Raw genomic sequence first — 22,901 nt, forward strand, 5'->3', positions numbered from 1 at the left:
AGTGTTTACAAAGTGATGCAGTTAGCTGTTTAGTTCAAAGCACTTTCAAAGCAATTGCTCACAGGGCTTTGTGAGAGTCTACTGTAAGCGTAAATTTTCATTAAAAATACCGTGGAACTGCGGTTCAATTGTTTGGGGTAATTTTTTTGTGTTTGATGTATTTTATATGCTGTTTTTACAGATATGCAGGGATATAACAGATAGGTTTACTGAAGATGAAAGCATTTAATATTTTTTCTTCCATTGCCATACAGACAGTGTCTCTCTTAGGGAGATAATATTCATTGCCGTGTTCGTCATGTTCTTAGTTCTCGGCTGTACTGTATGCACCCCAACACACTACACATACAAACACTCACTCTCACTCACTCACTCTCTCTCTCTCTCTCTCTCTCTCTCTCTCTCTCTCTCTCTCTCTCTCTCTCTCTCTCTCTCTGTCTCTCTGACTGTTCAGTATGGCTCCCTCAGTTACTTACCGACTCATAAAATTTACACTGATAGCCTGATAGCTCTTCTGCATTTTTTCTCATTAGTGCATGCAACTGTAATTTCACATATATTTAATGTTGACCTTATAATTTTTCTTCTTATGAATTTCTGCAGTAGATCGCTGTTCTACCCACTACACACCAACAGAAGTGCGTGAAGTAACCAAAAACTCTACTCAAGTAAAAGTACTGTTACTTTAAAATAAAAATTGCTCAAGTAGAAATAAAAGTACTCATTTAAATTATTACTTTAGTGAAAGTAATAAAGTATACGTTAAAAAGACTACTCAAGTTGTGAGTTTCTTCACTGGAAATCATTTACTAACACAAGGCAACAATTTTACTTGTGTGTCCCTCAAAATAAAATATGAGGCCCTCATAATTTTTACACTGAATTCAAATCACTTCTAAAGATGTTTCTTTCAAGGTTTCAAGGTTTTTAAGTGAATTTTACATGAAGTATATGTTACTTATTAATAAATAAGGCTGTTATTACACTTAAATTTAATATGTACAATCTTGAACATTTCTCCAGTAATAGTTTGCCTGCACTTTTCTTGGTACAGTTAAGTAGACAACTAAAAGCACTTTGGTAGATTTCTGCTAAATGCCATACATGTAGATGCAAATATAATGGAATGAGAACAACAACAACAACAACAACAACAAAAAAGGTTAATAGAGAAATTCTAAAAACATATTTGGATTCAGCATGCAGAAATTCTTACAAACAGCTTTTTCTTTGCTCTGGGTCTTTGTCCTACTTACTTCATGTGTTATGTTTAAGCTACATAAGGTTTTTCATATCGGCTAAACATTGTGTATATGACATAACACACAAGCATCACACTGGATTTGGTAATCTCTTTGTGATTAGTACAGTTTCTGGGAATATTCCAAGCTCTTGCCAAAGGTCACTTACTAGACATTTTACTTTTCATTATATTTACATTGCAATTAGGTGACCAATTAGTCAGACTGGCTGGCTATGTAGCTAGATATGCTTCATTGCCCAGCTAACAAATGCACCTGTATGTAGTCAAAAATAAATATCAATATGTAAAATCAATAATAAACCTTAATTTCTATAACCTCAGAACCTTTAGAATCTTGAAAATATGCCACAACATAAGGCATGCCTTCCTGCACACCCTGAGTTCAGTTCAGCTGCTGCATTTATGTTTCTAGTGCTTGTAGTTTATAGCTACGTAGCTAGCTAGCCATTTTTTTTCTTAGAATATAATTGATATCTAACCACATTTTACTTTCTTATTACTTTCTTATTTGCTTTCTAATTAATCATGCACATATTAGGAGCGCGAACCGATTTTACAGTTCATGTGATGTGTGAACCTCACAGAAAAGTATATATTAGAGAGAGAGAGAGAGAAATAGATAGATAGATTTTCAAGAGATATGGCACCTTGCATATCATATCTCTTGTTTGTGAAGTACCTTTTTTTGTGAGCTTTTGCTGGTGTTTAGAAAAAAAAAGTTTTAAATTTTGACTGCTTTATTGATTTATGTGCAATTTACATTTATTTTTTTTACTTCTCTTCATACAGCATAGAATCTCAGAAAACTGCAGCAGTTGTCCTTTGATTATACCTGTGTGGAATGTGTGAAGCTTGACAGATTTGCTGCAACATTACATTTGACAATGTTTTGTATGTAACTGTAATATGTGTTACAATCCAGAAGAACATATTACTGTCAACGGGGAGCTGTTTCCTACCAAGGTCCACTGTCCAATGCATTGTAGTAGTTATATTTGATACAATGAATGTAGACAATATGAATGTAGACACTAGGAGGGTGACCAATCGTCACACTGTCTTTATGGGGAGGCCAGTAATAAAAAAAGACATTAAATGGAACATTAGTTGTTTTAATCATAGACATTCTACTTTTAGCTTGTACAATATGTGAGTTCTTTATGAGCACAAGACAAAACGCACAGAAATGAAAGCCATTCGTAATTGTGTAATAACCTTTTATTAATTCCAAAGCTTTTACTCACAAGGCTGTTGTCAAGGCAGGTCAAGGTATCTATTGTGCATATTTATAGGATTCAGTAGTGAACCCATCTTTTAACACTGATGACTTTGTTGTAGGCCTATACAGAGTAAGGTGTGCATCTTTATACAGGACAAAACAGAATCTAAATGCTAGCTAACTGTTTATAAAACTGTGTAAACCCATAATAATCTTATGAACATGGTGCTAATATCACCATGGTCATGGGTTTGATTCCCAGGGAGCACATGCACTGAATACTGATAAATGAGCCCTTGCAACAAATAAAATATCAGCCATTTCAAGCTACCAAATTCAACATTATGCATGTAATATATGTATATAAAAGGGTTAATATTGTATTTCTATGATGCTTCTATGTTTAAAATGATTTTCAAAAATGTGTTCTGGCAAAAGGGTAAAGCAAGACATTGAACCATTTGTGATCTAAACACTGTTTGAGTTTCAAGAGGTCAAATGTCATTTCCTGAGCAAAAGCACTCTCATTCATGAGGTTTTCTCTGACTGAAGCCTTTCCTCTGTGTCTTACAGGTTATCATAGTCTGCAAGTAAAAGAACAAGAGTAAATATACCAATTTAGTTTTGCAAATTAATATTTCTGTATGTTCCAAATACAGGGTGCCTTGCAACATAACAAAACAGTGTTGATATAATAAAAACATAATATAATAGTCAAATCTTTTTTTAAACATACATTATTGATGCTTTTTAGATTTGGTGATTCTTCAAAGCACACAGATCACATGTCTATAATGTTTTAGATTGGTCCGTATTCTCACAGCACACATTATCATTACACTACAATACATCATGTGTCAAATGATACGGAAAGGCCAGTCTCTCATTATTAATAAGCAGTGCAGCTGGAATGTGCAAGTAAAGAGAAATAGAAACCTATTATAATGGGCTCCACCTAAACCGCCACTGTATTCTCACCTGTACCACCTAAAGAATCTTGTCCAGGGGAGATGACATCATCATAGTACTCTGGAGTGAGAGCTACACCAGCACATGTAAACAAGTTTTAATGCCAATGAGCAACAAGTCTGACATTAATAATGTGTTGATTCTTGTGGTGAGAATTCCTTTATCATTTTAAGAGAAACCAACCTGTTGTAACATGCAAGTTTGGTCCAACAGTAACAGCATCATCATAGATCTCCATGACATCCTCTATCAAAACACAAGATAAATGCCATCAGACATCAGTGTCATTGAGTGTTATTTTATGTGTTTAAAATTTACAGTGCAAATTGATGTAAAATTAACAAAAATAGCTTAAGAAAAATAATTGATAGTATATGTATCACTGTCAACTTCAACCTTGTGCAGCTTTGCCTTGTATCAGTGTCGCAAATTGACAGCAAATTAGTTACCTATTTGGGCAGTAGTGTGAGTAATGAAATTATTAGTAGAACTACATTTTCCAGAAGCAAGGGGGTTTTAGTCAAGCATACTTGCTACAGTATCAGGTGTCTGTCCATGTGTGATGTCATTGTAATTATCCTGTGGATTTTCTGTCCCTAGATCACCTAAATCAAATAAAATGAGCTGATGGAGTAATTTCAGTCATCATCATCTCTTTCATTTTAATGAAGTGAGGAATTAAACAAATTTAAATGACAGACCACTACTGGTGACAGCATCATCATAATACTCAGTCTTTTCTTCACTGACAGATTTTGCTGAAACCGAAAGAAAAGTGCATTTCTTGTAAATTATATTAAGATACATGTTGCATCCAAAGAGAATTGTCTATGAGAACAGTCACCAAAACTCTACAAGGTACCACAACTGGCACCCACAGCACACTGACTAAAGAGTTTTTAAAAAGTTGTATGTTTACAACAAAACAGCATTGATTGGAAGTGTAACATTATTAAAGAACACTATGATTTCTATCAATTCTAATATTTCTTTGTGAGATGTAATCCCACCCTTACCTGAGAGAAGCTCTTTACCAACATCTTCATAACCAGAATGCTGAGCCTCTGAATCGATATATTCTATCAGAAGAGAACAGAGCAATCATGAAACATGCTTGAAACAGGAAATCACGAGCATCTTCCTTCAGGGATAATAATGAGCTGTGAGAACAACAGAATATTTGTCCAGTTGACTGCAATGTTTCCATACAATACAAATACAATAATCCAGGGGTGTCACTAGACCCAATTTAATGGAGCATGTGCCCCACTGAAATGTTTCCATGCCCCACTATAATCACTGGTAAAATCCATAATGCTTTATATTTTAACCTTGTTGAGTAGAACTATACCATATAAATTCACTACAGGGACTACAGGTCCCATAATGACCCAGCATCTTTCCAAACACTTGAGCAGCTAATAATAATAGTGATGCCAGTATTTAAAAGCAAGTCAGAAGACAAGGTAATGATCATTTAAAATGTACTCACATATAACCATTTCACTTACCAAAAAACACATATTGAACCATTAAAATGAAGGCACTGGTTAAGTTAACAAGGGGGCACTGCTAACTAGATAACAAGCTTAAAATGAGAAATATAAGCAGTAAACTATTCATTTTGCAAATTTGTGTTATTTAATTAGCATGAACTGGTGATGCAAAAACAAAATCACAATTCACATGTAGTTTTATCTCTCAAAGGAAACATTTCATAAGATTATTTGATGAGAACATGTGAAAATAGTATTAAAATGAAATGTAAATGCTTAAATGTAACATGTGAAAAAGTAATTTACATTTAATACATGACAAATGAGAGAGCAGGGAACAAGAGTGAGAAGAGAAGAAGGAGAGAGAAAGCATATGCAGAACAGGTAGAAGTAGTAAGAGACAGAGAGTGTAAGGGTTGGCACCAGGCTGAGGCCCCTTCCAGCCACCAGAGGGAGGCCTTGAGTCAACCACACCACTAATCAGGCTTAACACCCAACAGTTGGGCTAGACCTTATATAAGCCCAGTGAACCAGTCATTCAGTGCTGGGTCTTTGCCAAAGTTCTGAGCTAAGCTCCTAGCCTGTAACTTAAGGTATTGAGGTCTGAGCTCTCGTACTACACCTCACTTCTGTGCTGTGAGGGTGTCCGTGTTTTCACACGTCCCCTCCCCTCTCCAGTTTTCCCTCTCAAGTCTGTCTTTCTCCGGATGCTTCCCTTAGCCGTTCAAGTTCCTCCCTGTTTTGTGGTTTTGTTTGGGAAGTTTTAGTTTGAGTTTTCCCCAGTGCATCGGGGTTGCCATTTCTTCCCCTGGCGTCCTTTATTCTCCCTTTTTTCCACGCTCAGCGTGGTGTTTAGTTTTTTCTTTTGTTTTACCTGACCCAGGCTCTAACTGTTCGGCAAACGGGCCCACCATTGTTAGAGCGTGGTTGCTCACCCAGTAGGCTGTTGATATCACCCAGCTAACCTGGGATTGAGACCACCTTACAGAGAGCAGGGAATGGAGCAACAGAAATGCATATGTGCAATTCTGCCCCTCCTACTGACTGGAAAACAAAGGGGCTGAGCTATGTCCTTAATTCTGTGTGTCTCTCAGTTTAGAAGATAATTCTTTAAATATATTACTTTACATCACTTTTACATATTCAGCATGTAAAAAAGTGCCTAGAGATAAACAACTGGAAAGGCACCAAATTGAACAAAGAAAAGACAGGAGATTACATTTGGCCATTAACAGCAATCATTGTTTAGATTGACAATGTTCTTGTATCTTTATCTTTTAATTTGTAATTTTACTTTACTTTAAATCTACTCCTATTTTTTAAAGCCCTTTCTGAGGTGACAGATCTCAGCCTTTATTTAAAACTTTTTTCCACTCAATGTTTCTATACATTTGAGCAAAGTACTTTGAATTCCTATTGTGCATGAAAGGTACTACATATTAAAACATGCCTTGCCTTACAAGCAGACATTTATTATGATACTGCTCAGATCTCTTAATGCAGTGAGCAGCAAGATGTGAAATGTCATAAGGTATGAAAAGAGTGCGATACAGTCACACAGCTTCAAAATAACAAATATAACACACAAGCTCTCATTTTTCTCTCACTCTGTCTTTTTCTTTTATCTCTGTGTCATACACACTAGGATTGCCTGCAATATTACCCTCCATATTACTCACCCTTTTGAACAGAGATGGGAGTTTTTCCACTGGTGATTCTGTGGTCAATCTCCTCATAGATTACTTCAGGCAAAGTCTTATGCCTCCTCTTATAGAGCACTGGGTGTGAAGACATGAGGAAACATGGCTTCAGCAAATTAATGGTGTAAAATGTCGGAAACCATAGATTATATGTGAATGTTCCCTACCTCTCCTGAGCACTCTGTTCTGGTAAACCAGCCCAGAGAGAAGCACCAAGGCCAGGAAGAGCAGCACTCCCAGTACCAGCAGGACCACTGAAGAGGTAACTGGTTGAGGTAGAGGTCGACTGGTTGTCATCTCAGATTTACCAACTGGACAGGAAATTGCAAAGGAGAACGTGTATAAACAGTATTTTTCATTTGAACATTTAAAAAAAATGAGGCAGAGGAATGAAAAGAGGACCTGAGATGGAGTTGGTGGTTACTTTGCTTGTAATCACAGGGGTCAGGGAGATGTCTAGAAATAGAGAACCAAATCAGTTAGGTGGACACAGAACTCACACAAACATACAAAATCAAAGTCATAATTAGCTTTATTCTCTAACTGACCCTAGCAAGTATATGTCTGTTATATCATTTAATTTACATTTCTTTCTAGACATTTTTGATATTATTGTTATTGTTGTTATTGATGTTGACAACGATTTACCTGCAAAATCCAGCATTTCTCAGGTTATTAAAAACATTTATCATTGTCACTGGTGTTCATTGTCACAGACCAAATGTCAATATTTAATTGTGAGTTTGGCAGTTCTGGTAAGCCAAAAAGCAATTCATGAATAATGAAGCTGCAGATGACATTTATATTTGCTCATTTTTTATTCAGATTTGACTGTATACTAATGCTACTTCAATGTATAAGGACATGCATTTTCAGGGCTATACATTACTTAGGAGGGAAGAACTTCATTACTAGGTTCTTCTCATTTCTTTAACTGTTCTCACTTCTTTGCACCTCTTCCTCATGACTTAACTCCTCCCTCTGGGGATGTGACAAAGAGATGCAAGGATGAGATGTGAGGACAGAGGGCTCAGTGACAAAACGTCCACCCAATGAGAGTCCTTGCTTACAGCAACATTAATAATTGATGTGCTGCACAGGTCTATCCCTCATCACCAGGTACAACACCCAGAGATACATAACAAGGTGTAATTAGCCTACAAACTAAAAAAAAAAAAAAAAAACATCAAAACATTGCAAGCACAATTTCTATTTTTCAGCTACTGAATTTGTCAAAGGAGTTATTTATTGAATCCAAAACCCTGTCTGAGGTCTCCTCTAACCTGCACAAATGATGCCAGCATCCTCTTTGTGGGAGCAGTCAGTGTGGTTCTTCAGTGAATAACTGCAGTCCCACAGGTGAATTTCATCCCCTCTACACTCCACTCTGTTCAACCAGATCGCCCCTTCACCAGCACCAAAGGCAGCACTCCCATTAGCACTCAGTGCCTTCCCACAGCCCAGCTGTCGGCAGACCACCTCAGCATCCCTGATGTCCCACTGATCATCACAGATGGAGCCCCACGCAGCATTATGATAAACCTCCAGCCTCCCAGAGCAGCTTCCCTCTGGTCCACTCAGCCTGAGAGGCAGCAGAACTATACCACAGACATATGACATGAGGAGAAAATACTGCACAGGACAGTTAGGGCAGTAACATAACTGTCTGGGTTCAGCAGATACCACATTTCGTGACAACTTTGACTATGTGAAGTATTGATGTTGAATAATCCATTAAAATTTGCAATGATGGGTAAGATATTGGAAGAATTTTGATTTAATGCTCTCATTAATTAATGCATCCTTACCTGAGCACTGGCTTTGATGGGGAAATGAAGAGCATTTCACATGTTTTTGTAAATGTTTCTGCTCTTCTGTGAGTATGGTAAGAAATTATGATTGCAGATTTAACGCTCATGAGCATTTAATGATTAACTTCTCAGCTACTTGATATCTGCAAGAATCTTTACATGCAGGGAGAATCTGCCTACCTGAACAGGTAATGTGAGCCACCTCCTTGTCATTATCACACTTGTTGTGCCCCCAGGGGTCAGATGGGCAGTGCCATAGAGTGGAGTCATGTTTCCTACATTTCACCTGATCCAGCCAGTTAGGAGATGATTCCACTCTTGCTCTGGCCCCAGACTCCCTGCCTGTTTTCCCACAGTTCAGCTCTTGACAGATCAAACTTGCTGTTTCTTCATTCATCTCATTCACACACACATTCCCCCAGGTCCCATTGTAGAACACTTCCAGATTCCCTTTACACCCCTCAGTGAGTCTGATCTCTTTAAACTCTGGTGAGAGAAAATATGCAGACAACTGTTTTGTTAATCTTTATGATTCTTAGACCGTTCTACAAGAGCTCACTCTACCCAAAGTATAAATGCACAGTTGCCATCAGTGTCTTAATTACTGTTTTTTTTATGTTTCTTTAAACCCATATGAAACTTAGCTTTCTTAACATAAATAGCTAAAAGCAAATTAAAATGAGCATTATTAAATATGACACTGCTTTGGTGCAGTTTATCTTCTGTCAGAATTATTAGATATCATTCTTGTATGCTTAATGTCATAGACTTTTACATTTGACACTTGCCTTTGAACTGTGCAACTGGTGTTACATTTTATGTTATCACTATACACTTTAAAGAAGAAAAGACAAGCAAATCAAATTCAAGAACAGCTGCAGTCAGCATACTCCACCTGAGCACACGACGCCTACATCCTCCTTGTGTCTGCAGTCATGCTTTCCTCCAGACTGATACCTGCAGTTCCACAGGGACGTCTCGTTCCCCTCACACTGCACCTCATTCAGCCATATGGGCCCGGTTCCAGGACCAAACCAGGCTGGTACATGGGCACTGAGGGCCACTCCACACTGCAGCTGCCTGCACACCACCTGGGCATCCTCAATATCCCATGAGTCATCACACACTGTCCCCCACGATCCACTGAGGAAAACCTCCAGCCTTCCTGCACAGTCTCCCCCAGATCCAACCAGCCTGATGGAGGAGTGGGCTGAAACACACACACACAAAGTGTGTATACACACACAGTCACACCTTAATTGTCCAGAACAGTTCAGACAGTTTAAACTCTGGTTTTGATTTACATAGAATTGTTCCACCAAAATAAGCACATGAGGTTATTATTTTTGTTAATGTGACATAAAGGTCATGAATCCTCACACAACTGGTGTAGATTTTAGAGTAGAATAGGCAAGCATGTTATTAATTTTGTTAACAATTACCAGTTTTTAGGTTAATGTAACACTTACCAGAGCAGGTGATTGACAGCTGTTCCATGGAGCTGCAGGAGAGGTTGAGGAGGTTTGCAGTGCTGCAGTTCCCCAGATGAGCTTCACTCCCAGAACAATTGAAACCCCTCACACACATGTGGCTGTGTTGATCAGGACTGGATGGAGAGGAGCTGGAGAAGTTCAGTACAGAGCCACAGCCCAGCTGTCTGCACACCACAGAGGCTTCAGATACACTCCAGGAGTCCAGGAGAACTCTCCTCCAGTCCTGGATAAAGTAAACCTCAACCTGCCCCTCACACTCCCTCCCTCCAGACAACCGCACTTGCCCCTCATGAAAGGCCTGAGATGAACCTGAATGGGAATATAATTAAACATGTAAATTAATAAGCTTATTTTAGCATGCAAAACATCACTAATTTCACTAATGTGGTGAACATGAGTGGAAGAGCTCACCACTGCAGATGACTCCAGCAGCCTGTTTATGAGAGCATGCTGCTCGACTCCATGATGAGATGGGACATTCTGACAGGTGTGTCTCATTCCCATGACAATCAAAAATATCAGCCCAGGTGCGGCCGCTCCCCTCCCCAAACCAGTCCGCCGCCAACAAAGCCACAGCACTCCCACACTTCAGCTGTCCACAGAGGACACTGGCAGCTTTCATATCCCAGCTAGCCCCACAAACTGAGCCCCAGTCACTGAGGTATAGGAGCTCCACTCGACCTGAACAGGAGTCCCAGCCATTCAACAGACGTACTGCTGTGTGACCTGTAAAACATAGAACTGATTACAGATCTCTAAAATGAGAAGAACAAAGCTTAACTTAGTATCTCATAGTTACAATATATTTCTGGCAGAAAAATGACAAATACTTAACCTGAACATATTAGTCCCACATCATTGTAATGGGAGCAGTTCTGTTTGACTGAAGATGTTGGACAGAGAGAAACCTCAGATTCGTTGCCTCTACACTGAAGTTCCTCTGTCCACACCTGACCCTCCCCTCTGCCAAAAGCAGCTGCTCCCAGCAACTTCATAGGACGCCCACATCCTAGCTCTCTACAAACAACCTCTGCATCCTGTTGGTCAAAGTTAGCATCACACACTGTGGCCAAGGTATTCCCATGAAGCACCTCTACTCTCCCAGAACACAGGTGAGGACCATGTGTAAGTCTGGGCATTTTGTGACCTGTGTGTAAAGTAAAATCATTAATACCATGGACAACACATATAAGAATAAATGGTCTATAATCATTCAGTTACTTAAAACATACTATGAAATTTAAAATCGGAATCATCTCATCTATGTTCTGTGGGTGATGGGTCTAGAATTAATCACAAATATGATATTTCTCAGATGTTTATACAAATCATTCTATAAGTGATTAATAGAAAATAGACTGATTGAATAAACACACTGATTTAAACATACCTGAGCAAAATAATTCAGCATCATAATAATGAAGACAGCTATGTTCACCCCAGCCCAATGATCCACAGTGTTTCACTGTAGACTCAGTTCCACTGCAGTCCACATGACTCATCCAAATTGGTCCTGACCCTGGTATGTAACCTGCATTAATACTCAGTAACTCTCCACAGCCCAGCTCTCTACACACCACTACTGCAGCTATTGTACTTATACCAACACCACACACTGTTCCCCACTGTCCTCTATGAAGAACCTCCACTCTCCCAGCACATCGACTTCCACCATCCACCAGCCTCACACTTCCTGTATGGTCAAGAACAAGAACATGATAGAGTAACAAAGAGAGATAGACAGATCATCATGTACAATGGGTTTTTAACACAGAAAATGTGTTTTATGTAAAATGTGAAATCAGTTTTTAAAAACAGAATTCTTACCAGCACACACCAGTCCCACATCACTGTCATGAGAACAGTCATGTTTGACTGCAGATGATGTTGGACAGGATAAAATATCCGATTCATTGCCTCGACACTGAAGCTTCTCTGTCCACACCTGGCCCTCCCCTCTGCGAAAAGCAGCTGCTCCTAGCACCTCCACAGGAGGCCCACAGCCCAGCTCTCTACACACAACTTCTGCATCCTTCTGGTCAAAGTCAGCATCACACACTGTGGTCCAGGTCTTCCCATGAAGTACCTCCACTCTCCCAGAGCAGCGAGGACCACCAACCAGCCTCACTCCTAAAATATTAGTATGGGGAATAGAGACCATGGAACACATTCTAGTAACATAGAAACTACTTACATTATTGATTTTTTAGAATATTTCACTAGACTATATCAGACCATAACCTGGTTCTGTTGTCACCCACATACTGGCCTGTTGTCTTAAAACAACCTGTGGCAAATAAGTCAATAAAGAGGTGGTCACCAGAGGCAGAGGAGGCTCTGCAGGTTTGCTTTGAGACTACAAACTGGCAAGGACATTATCACAGTATCACAGACTGCATCAGCGACTATATCAACTTTTGCACTGACTTCATTGTTCCTGTCAGGTGGGTACGTTGTTTTCCTAACAACAAGCCATGGGTCACCAAAAACCTGAAGGAACTTCTTAATAGGAAAAAACAGCCTTTCAGACTTAAGGACAAGGAACTATTGAAGGGAGTGCAGAAAGAGCTTAAGGCGAGAATCCAGGAGAACAAGGAAGGCTATAGAAGGAAGCTGGAGATGAAGCTTCAGCAGAATGCAAAGGAGGTGTGGACAGGCATGAATCAGATCACTGGCTTCAAAATAAGGCAACAGACTGCTGGGGGCAGTCAAGACAAGGCCAATGAGTTGAATGTGTTTTTTAACTGGTTCAGCACAACACCCTCCGTCCACACCTGCAGAGGCATCTCCCCCACTTCCTCAACATCAACACCTCTTAAACATCAGTACCCACCCCCTCTCACCCTACAGTCATTATCTGTTGAGTCGCAACTTTCACAACTCCCCCACCCAGTAGTAACAACCAGCCAGGTGAAAAGACAGCTGGAAAATCTTAGAGTCCACAAAGCTGCAGGGCTGGATGGAATCAACCCAAGGGTACTGAAGGTTTGTGCAACCCAGTTGTGTGGGATCCTTCAGCAGATCTATAACCTGAGCCTTAAACAGTGGACCACCAATGCGGTGGAAAACCTCCTACCTAGTTCCTGTTTTAACGAAGTCCACTACCTCTTCCTTGAATGACTACAGACTGGTGGTGCTCACACCTCATGTCATGAAGGTCCTCGAAAGACTAGTGCTGTCATATCTTAGACCTATAGTCAGCCCTTTCCTCGACCCTCTGCAGTTTGCTTACCAGCAGCAGGTAGGTGTGGATGATGCTGTTATCTACCTACTGCAGAAGGGACATGCACATCTGGATCAGAACAATTCCACTGTAAGAATCACCTTTTTTGATTTCTCAAACGCCTGCAACACCATCCAACCTCTCAGATTTGGGGAGAAGATGGAGAGAATGCAGGTGGACATGTCCATGATCACCTGGGTCAAGGACTACCTGTCTGACAGACCCCATTACGTGCAGCTGGGAGCAAGCCGATCTGAAGTCTTGGTCAGTTACATTGGAGCACCACAGGGAACTGAGCTCTCACCTTTCTTATTCACCCTGTAAATTACTGACTTCCAGTACCGGTCTGACCTATGCCATCTTTAGAAGTTTTCTGATGATTCTGCGGTGGTTGGATGTATCAAGGAGGGAGAATACAGAAATGCGGTTAACAGTTTTGTAGAGTGGTGTGAGAGGAACCATCTGCTCCTCAATGTGGACAAGACCAAGGAAATGGTGGCAGATTTCAAGAGGAGGAGGACAATGACCAGTCCTTTTACCATCAAGGATCAGGATGTTGAGCAGGTGGTAACGTACAAATACCTTGGTGTCATCAGAAGCCGTGTACAGGAAGGCAATGAGTAGACTTTACTTTTTGAGTAAGCTCAGTTCCTTTAATGTGTGCATCAATATGCTGATAATGTTCTACCAGTCTGTTGCCATGAGTGCTATCTTATTATCTTTTAGTCACAGACTCATTCTGCTCTGCTGTAGTAAGTAGCGGTACAGGAGATCAGTCGTTCCAATTGCGATCACACTGTACAATCCTTCTTTGTGTCGGGACACTACTGAGTAGTATTGAGCATTAGATAATCGTGCTTATTATTAATATCCACTCTGTTGTCATTCTCTTCTGCATTCATTGCACAATCATATATACACACCTCAGTGAATGTTTGTATTGCACTGTCACTTTGCCTGTTAGACGGTAAACAGTGAATGAGCGGAATAAGCGGACACCTCACTATTTTTACACTTTGCAAAAGACATACATACTATATCTTTGTATCTTAGTTCTTATTACATTTCTTATTTTTATATATTGTAATTTGTTTTGGTTTTATCTGCTTTTTTGCACTGTTGCCTTTTTTGTAACTTGACCTACTGCAATATGTCAATTTCCCCCTGGAATTAATAAAGTGATCTGTCTATCTATCTATCTATCGGTCTATCTGTCTATCTATCTATCTATCTATCTATCTATCTATCTATCTATCTATCTATCTATCTATCTATCTATCTATCTATCTATCTATCTATCTATCTATCTATCTATCTATCTATCTATCTATCTAGTTCATGCATGGTTCTTCTTTAATGGCAGCAAATAATAAATATATTATTAGAAAAAAGGTTTTGTGGGTGGTCTAATAAGTGACAAGGGATATTTTAATTTCCTTTACAAATGCTGAAGAAAGAAAGCACAGCTGTTTTATCTGAAAAAGTAACTCCACAAGAATTGTTAACAACTGATCTATCATAGCATGTCACATTCATAGGATCATGTCCATAGAAGCTTCTAATGATAATGATGCCATGCTTTCCTTTTATTGAACAAATATACAACTGAAATGCACAAAATTTGTAATGTCATAACTGGTATAACAAAGTCTGAAAGCTAGCAAATATGCAGAAATGCCAGTCGAGGTAAATATATCCATTCTAAAGATTAGTATTATTTACCTGAGCAGATAACTCCTGCATGATGACAGTCACTAACCCTTCCAATTGAACCACAGTTCTTCAGCATAGACTCTGATCCACTACAGGCCACTTCATTCATCCAGATTGGTCCTGAACCTGGTCCAAAGTGAGCTTTACCCACTGCATCTACAGCCTCCCCACAGCCCAGCTCTCTACACACCACTGCAGCATCTCTCATATCCCAGCCTTTATCACAAACTGTTCGCCACTGTCCTTGATGAAGAATCTCCACTCTCCCAGTACAAGGCCTGCTGCCATTCGCTAGCCTCACCATGTCTGTTTGTCAGGGAGAGAGAGAGCAAGAGCAAGAGTGAGAGAGAGAGAGAGAGAGAGAGAGAGAGAGAGAGAGAGTGATTAAGTTGGGAGGGAGGGGGGTATGCGTAATTGTCATGTAAGTCACTGTTGTTACACACAGGCCACCAGATGGAGGCCTTAGACACTTCCCACTTCCACCACCAGAGCACATCTGCTCCAGAATACTGACTGGTTTCCATAGTTCGTAACTCTGCACACTAAGAACTGTTTGGAACTCTTTAAATGTATTATTTAAACTCGCTTGTTTTATTGTGAAGTCTTGCCACTTTTCTCTGTCTGCATTTCTGTACTGTTTATCTGATGCATTTGGCTCTTTTTGTTTCTGACCCTCCTTTTTTATTGGTTTGTGATCTTAGCCATTTGTGTTTTGGCATTGCTGCCTGATATAGAATAATTCCCTGGTTTTCTGCCTCTATGCTTGTTAAGACTCCACTTATTGTTGCTCTGTGTTCTTTAACTATTTCCACAGCAAAAAATCTGCAAATTAATCATAACACTTCCCCAGCTTCAGCATCACCATTACAAAGAGAAAATGCTAAAATGATATATAATTCATATATAGAAAAAAATATACATATAACAATGGGTTTAAATTGTAAATAACATACATGATTAGTGTCAGAAAAATACAAGATTAACTGTGAATGCATGCATTTCTTACCAGCACACACCAGTCCCACATCATTGTCATGCGAGCAGTCATGTTTGAGAGTAGATGATTTTGGACAGAGGTGAATCTGGGATTCGTTGCCTCTACACTGAAGCTCCTCTGTCCACACCTGGCCCTCCCCTCTGCCAAAAGCAGCTGCTCCCAGCACCTCCACAGGAAGCCCACAGCCCATCTCTCTACACACAACCTCTGCATCCTGCTGGTCAAAGTCTTCAATACACACTGTTGCCCAGATCTTCCCATGAAGCACCTCTACTCTCCCAGAACAGCGAGGACCACCAACTAATCTGACCCCTAAAGTGTTATCTTAAAAGAACAAAGAAAATTCAGTGCTTCCAAATTATTATTATTCACATGTTGAAATGTGAATGTATTTGCTGGACAATTAAAGTCTCAACCCTTAAAAGTCATGGAAAATCTTGAGATGGAGGTGGGAACAACACATTAATATGCATTATATTTTTAGATTCATAAATGACAAAGGCAAGGAAATTAATAAATGTTGAGTAGTAAACTCTAGCATTTGAGTTTTATATTGAAATTTAGAGCATCTTACCTGAGCAGATGACTCCAGCATTTTTGGTTTGATTACAGTCATGTTTACCCCAACCTGCTGATGTACAGTTCTTCAGTGTAGACTCTGATCCAGTACAGTCCACATCATCCATCCAGATTGGTCCTGATCCTGGTCCAAAGTGAGAGCTACCCAGTACATCTACAGCCTCCCCACAGCCCAGCTCTCTACACACCACTGCAGCATCTCTCATATCCCAGTCATCATCACACACTGTTCCCCACTGTCCTCTATGAAGAACCTCCACTCTCCCAGAACAGTGACCACCACCATCCATCAGCCTTACACTGTCTGTTCAAAATGAAAATTAGGAAGAAAGAAAGAGGCAGAGAGGTATGGAAACAAATCAGAAAAAGAGACAGTTGTGCAAGCGATACAAAAAATTTTTAAAATCTTACATAACTTATAATTACAGTTTGAGAAATACATGTTTATATATGAATTACTCCAAATCTTACCCCCACACACTAGTGTCACGCCATGCTCATGAAAGCAGTTGTGTTTAAGTGTAGATGATGAGGGACAGAGGTGAAACTGAGATTCGTTGCCTGTACACTGAAGCTCCTCTGCCCACACCTGGCCCTCCCCTCTGCCAAAAGAAGCTGTTCCCAGCACCTCCATAGGAGGCCCACAGCCCAGCTCTCTACACACAACCTCTGCATCCTTCTGGTCAAAGTCAGAATGACACACAGTGGCCCAGGTCTTCCCATGAAGTACCTCCACTCTCCCAGTGCAGCGAGGACCACCAGCCAGCCTAACTCCTAAAATATTATTATGGGGAATAGAGACACATATAACTTATTGTGATGACCAAGTAATGCTTAAATAGATTAATATTAAGGTAATGCTCTAATTAATGCATGGCTCATATGGTTTTCTTTAATGTCATAAAATATCAGTAAAAACCTTTATGTACAAAATACTGCCAACATACAAGACATGACAAACACAAATAGTCAGAAAGGTTTAAGAAATATAATACCTATAAAAACACACAAATTTGCCAAAGACATTTGAATGTAGAGCCATAGTGACTAAGTCTATATTAGGTTGTGAATTACAATCAGTACAGATATCATATGCAGATGTATTGTAGTTTACCTGAGCAGATAACTCCAGCATTTTTAGTTTGATTACAGTCATGTTTACCCCAACCTGCGGATCTACAGTTCTTCAGTGTAGACTCTGATCCACTACAGTCTATATCATCCATCCAGATTGGTCCTGATCCTGGTCCAAAGTGAGAATTACCCAGTACATCTACAGCCTCCCCACAGCCCAGCTCTCTACACACCACTGAAGCATCTCTCATATCCCAGTCATCATCGCACATGGATCCCCACTGTCCTCTGTGAAGAACTTCTACTCTCCCAGCACAGTGAGTACTACCATCCACCAGTCTCACACTGTCTGTGGGAGACAGAATGAATAGAGTGAAGACAGTCTATTCTAAATGTGAAAGTGTAGTACATAAGCAAAGGGAGATGTGGAAATATGTAATTACTTAAAATAAATGTATTTCTTACCAGCACACAACAGACCCACATCGTTTTCATGAGAGCAGCTGTCTTTGAATGAAGATGTCGGACAAGAGTAAATATCAGATTCGTTGCCTCTACACTGAAGCTCCTTTGCCCACACCTGGCCCTCCCCTCTGCCAAAAGCAGCTGCTCCCAGCATCTCCACAGGAGGCCCACAGCCCATCTCTCTACACACAACCTCTGCATCCTGCTGGTCAAAGTCAGCATCACACACTGTGGCCCAGGTTTTCCCACGAAGCACCTCTACCCTCCCAGAGCAGCGAGGACCACCGACCAGCCTCACTCCTAAAATATTAGTACAAGGAATAGAGACAAATGCAACTTAATGTAATGACTAAGAAATGCTAAAACAGATTTCACAAAACCATGTTAACTTTTGATTCATTTTAACTATGTTTTTATTCCTTTTCTTCATGACTTTCTTTTTCATTTATTCTTTTTTGGTTGTTTTGTTTTGTTTCTCTCTCTCCCTCAGCTGGTTCCAACCCTTTGAGAGGAGTCTCACTGCAGAGCATGCATGATAGTAATCCTATTCCACAGACAACAGACTGGTATACCAATGGGTTTCTAAACCTCCACAAACCAAATACATTTGTGAATTGTTCCATAATATTGTAACAGCTTAAAACAGCTGAGAAATTGTAGCAAAAATCATTAAATTCTGTAAACTGACAAACTTTATATTACATCAATGGCAATGTGCAAAGTTTGCAATGACAGTTTGTGACCTCAGTTCCCTAAGCGAGCCCTGTCTGACTCCACTCCCTCCTGTTGCAAGTATTGTTCAAGATTTGTTTAATAATGACAACGGGTTGTCACCAACACAAGTCAGTCAACAAAAATTAAGAGGAGTTATCCTTCTGGCAGTGAAAAGAGAAAGAAGAAAAAAGAGGATGAGGAGAAAAAGCATTACTAGTGAGTGGGGCAGATAATACTAATTAAATATAATTATTAATAACTAATTCCTGCAAGTCTAGCCTTAAATGAGGGAGAGACACACTTGAATAACATCCACTAGAATTACATTATTTCATTTGTTTACCTTGACATTTAATATTAGCTAACCTAGCTTGCAAAGCATCTTAGTGTGTCCAGCTCAGTTTTCCATGACATGAGTCAGAGTCAGTAGTTGACAGCTAGTTGACTCAGTAGTGTAGCTAGCCTATCAGGCTGTCAGAACGTAGAAGCTAGTAGTTATAGTATTAACACTTCATAACCAGTCAACTTGTTCTTGGGCATTGTTACTGAAATAAACACGGTCTCTGCAATTTCTAGAGTAGGTAATGTTTTACCTGTAGTTTTACAGAGCATAGGTAATGGAGTGATTTGGAGGGGGGAATTAGATCATTTGAACATAATTTTTTCACTAGTTAACTGATGAAATCTGTGTCTAACTGAGCTAAATGTCAAGCTATGAATGCTAATTTATGAACTTTAGACGGAAAGAAGCTTGTAAAAGTGTTCTCTGAATTACTGAGGTGTATTGTTTGTTATACATTATTGTGCTATATGTGCAGTGAGGTTTGTGTATTTTATTGTATTTCCCATATCTGTCATGGTTTTAATATAATGAAGACTATATACTTTCATTAAAATGTTGTTATTTATATTTATATTCTGAAAATAATAGTACTGTTAACTTTTGAAATAAAAAGTTAACATTTTGCTATTTCTTGTTGGTGTCAGATTATTTATAAGATAATGGCGATGAACACTGGTTGGAGGGGCCTCTATGAATTTTTGCATAGGGCCCCAATAGACGTTAGAATCGCCACGGCATAGAAATCTGAATACATACATCGGGGATAAAAGCTGGCATTAAATAGCAAACGTTGTGACAAGCTGTGACGTCTTTCTCGCCTTGCCGCAAAACTTCTGGTGTGAAATATTTAATCTGCCAATGTGATTCAAAACAAGACAAGAGTAATCGAACACATTGCTTTCTCTACTATGTTGGTTTACCATATTGAAGAAAGAAATCCATAAATCGATAAATACATTGCTTTTATGGTGCCCATTTATTAACTTATTTATGTATGGTTGTGTTTATTGATTGATTTAGATTTATTTTTTTAAATTTCATCCTCCATTGGAACTGTTGAAATTGACCACTTCGATATTTTTGCATGTTGTAAAAATGCATTAGATATACTTCAAATATACTAAATATTAAATTTGTGTATATAATATATTGTATGTTGTGTGTGACATTAAATAATATATAATCTATAAATAGTCAAATATGATATTTTCAGCCCAACTGTATTGAAACTTATGTAGGCAAACGATATAATTAAGACATTTCTGTCCCTAGTGTACTTTTATAAAAGTTATTCAGAAGTCAGAACCTAAAGTCAACTCAATTTAGGTCAGCTAAGTTTAAACCAAACAAAGAGGTTCATATACTCATGTGTATTATTAAATGAAAACAGGAGTAATATGAATGAATGAACAGAAAAAAATCAAGCTGTTATGGAAAGGATCAATTACATGCGTTCTGTTACGTAAAATTCCACGTGTTTTGATAAAATGGAAGACTGAGCAATATCATCATAGATATAATAATAATGATAATACATAAAACCTACAAATATATGAAATACATAATAAAATTATGCAGCTATATTACTACTACCAACACCACCAACACCACTACTACTACTACTACTACTACTACTACTACTACTACTATTACTACTACTACTACTACTACTACTACTAATAATAATAATAATAATAATAATAATAATAATAATAATAATTTTACAAAGCTGCCATCTATGTTTGTTGAGGACACATAACCACGCACCAGCAAGCAAATACGAACACTATCACTTAAGTTACATGAAATGAAACCACCTGTTATACTTTGAGAAGGCAGATTGTCTTAGTCTGTTAAAACTGTAAATTTGGAAGCAATTGTCTGTGGAAATGCTACATCTTTCAAAATACTATACCACAGTGACAGTTATGAACATCATTTACTTGTTATGGTCATATTTGCTGATGGTCGAGTGAAAATGTGAAGCTTACAAATCTGAGTCCTCCTACCCTAAGACCAAGACAATTAATTTATGGTTTCATATACTACAACACTATATATGGAAACAAACTCCTTTACCAGTTATATGGAATCTTCAGGTCATTCCAAATTGTGGATTGTTATGTACTTTGCACATATAATAAACTACTTTATATTATTAATTATACACCTTTGTGTTTTTTTAAATAGACTCTAAATGTATATACTCTAACCTAGCATAATTACTGTATAGTGTATTATACACATACTACAGAAATGGACAAATACATCAGATTGCAAATATTATAACATCAACATAGTCTTTTAATAGTTATTTTGTTCCCTAGTGTGACCAAAAAATAATACTATAGTAATAACACAATATACATAATATATAAATATAATGTTGCATGATACATTCTTCTGTATTTTATTGAATGTTATTGTTCACTATCAGATAATAGTAAACTTTGAAAGAGATTAACACAAGAAAAGATTAGATAGTTCCCTGGCCTAATATAATTCCCAAACAAAGTTTGACTCCATTTGCATCAGTAATTTTGTATCTCCATTTCATCTAATATTGTTTCTTCTAAAGACTTTTTTCATCATTTAGCATTTGTTTTTTTGATAGATAAATAAATAAATAAGATAGTTGGCAAAAAGATTTTAGGAAGTGTGATGTTTAAAATGTTACAATTAAACAAAGTTTTAAAGTGGACCACTGAAAAAATTAATTACATTTCAGAATGAGAATAAGTACGGTTTACCTGAGCAGATCATTCCAGCATCTTTATCATGATTACATTCAAGTTGTCTCAAAATTTTAGAAGCTCCACATGTTTCCCATGTAGGCTCTGATCCAGTACATATCCTTTGATCCATCCAGATTGGTCCTGATCCTGGTCCAAAGTGAGCATTACCCAGTACATCTACAGCCTCCCCACAGCCCAGCTCTCTACATACCACTGCAGCTTTTTTCATATCCCAGTGAGTATCACACACTGTTCCCCACTGTCGTCTATAAAAAATCTCCACTCTCCCAGCACAGGAGCGACCACCATCCACCAGTCTCACACTGTCTGCATACCAAATAGAAGATACCAGATGGAGATAGAAAAAGAGAGACAGAGACAGAGATAGAGGAAAAGAGAGATAAAAAGACCATATTAACTGCACATGAGTTATGTATGGCTATGTATGCCTGCCTGTTTATTCTGTCCCTTCTTTTATGTGTAGCTACAGATGTAAAAAAGTCAAGGAATAACTAAATTACAATAGTGTTAAGATATAAGCAAACACATTATTATTATTATTAATAATAATAATAATAATAATAATAATAATAATATGATGATGATGATGATTATGTGCTCAAATGTGTTTTTGACATGAGGACTTACCAGCAGTAGTGAGTGTGACTGTGGACATCAGAAGAATTAAAGTCAGACAGCTGTCCATCTTCCTCTGCCCTGCACACACTCTTTGTTAAACTCAGCAGGCAACCTTTAACTCCACTACCACAGAGAGACTGAAGAAACTGGGTCCCCCTAGCCCCCTATAAAGAGAGAGAGAGAGAGAGAGAGAGAGAGAGAGAGAGTTTCTAACAGCCACCAATCACAATCACTATTACCTTATTAGACAGAGAAGTATAATCATCAAACATCTTCAGTGACAAATCAAAAAAGTATTTTTAAAAATTTCTCCATATATATCAAAAGAACGTCAGGGCGGATGAATAGAACTCCACCTCCCGTCTCTAGAGGCGTGTGACTGAGGAGAGTGTGGTGAGAAAGTCACCAGCATACAGGAGACTGATTTCAGCGAGAGGAAGCGCTCAGTGTAGATTCAGCTTTAATGC

At 38.6% G+C, this 22,901-nt stretch overlaps 1 protein-coding gene across 2 annotated transcripts; it reads right to left on the reverse strand.

Annotated features, from left to right (window-relative positions):
• Positions 1-2,470: 2,470 nt before the first annotated feature.
• On the reverse strand, positions 2,471-22,553 carry LOC113569180 (scavenger receptor cysteine-rich domain-containing protein DMBT1-like). 2 transcript variants are annotated; one of them, XM_081723246.1, is made up of 26 exons: positions 22,444-22,553; positions 21,811-22,122; positions 18,004-18,303; positions 17,579-17,887; positions 16,936-17,238; positions 16,460-16,768; positions 15,895-16,209; positions 14,898-15,194; positions 11,780-12,082; positions 11,343-11,645; positions 10,788-11,099; positions 10,364-10,678; positions 9,929-10,261; positions 9,355-9,669; positions 8,640-8,945; positions 8,457-8,522; positions 7,932-8,246; positions 7,051-7,104; positions 6,816-6,959; positions 6,628-6,726; positions 4,469-4,531; positions 4,154-4,210; positions 3,983-4,057; positions 3,636-3,698; positions 3,462-3,524; positions 2,471-3,067 (listed from the first exon to the last, which is right to left on the reverse strand). In XM_081723246.1, exons 1-26 carry the CDS (start codon positions 22,499-22,501, stop codon positions 3,051-3,053), a joined length of 5,406 nt encoding a protein of 1,801 aa, XP_081579372.1. In that variant the 5' UTR covers positions 22,502-22,553; the 3' UTR covers positions 2,471-3,050. The 2 variants fall into 2 exon arrangements, with proteins under 2 accessions (XP_081579372.1, XP_081579373.1); XM_081723247.1 differs by lacking the exons at positions 2,471-3,067; positions 3,462-3,524; positions 3,636-3,698; ... (4 more) ...; positions 6,816-6,959; positions 7,051-7,104 and adding an exon at positions 7,156-7,629.
• Positions 22,554-22,901: the final 348 nt, after the last annotated feature.

The sequence above is a fragment of the Electrophorus electricus genome, chromosome 11, assembly GCF_041902795.1.
Source record: "Electrophorus electricus isolate QZ-2024a chromosome 11, ASM4190279v1, whole genome shotgun sequence".
Taxonomy (NCBI): Eukaryota; Metazoa; Chordata; class Actinopteri; order Gymnotiformes; family Gymnotidae; genus Electrophorus; species Electrophorus electricus.

Bases quoted from the DNA above. Each gene is read 5' to 3' on its own strand.
- LOC113569180 (XM_081723246.1), bottom strand. From the start codon at position 22,501: ATGGACAGCTGTCTGACTTTAATTCTTCTGATGTCCACAGTCACACTC. The intron at 12,083-14,897 runs GTAAATAATACT...CTAATATTTTAG, and splicing joins TGCAGGAGTTATCTGCTCAG to GAGTGAGGCTGGTTGGTGGT. The intron at 4,532-6,627 runs GTGAGTAATATG...CTCTTCTGATAG, and splicing joins TCCCATCTCTGTTCAAAAGG to AATATATCGATTCAGAGGCT.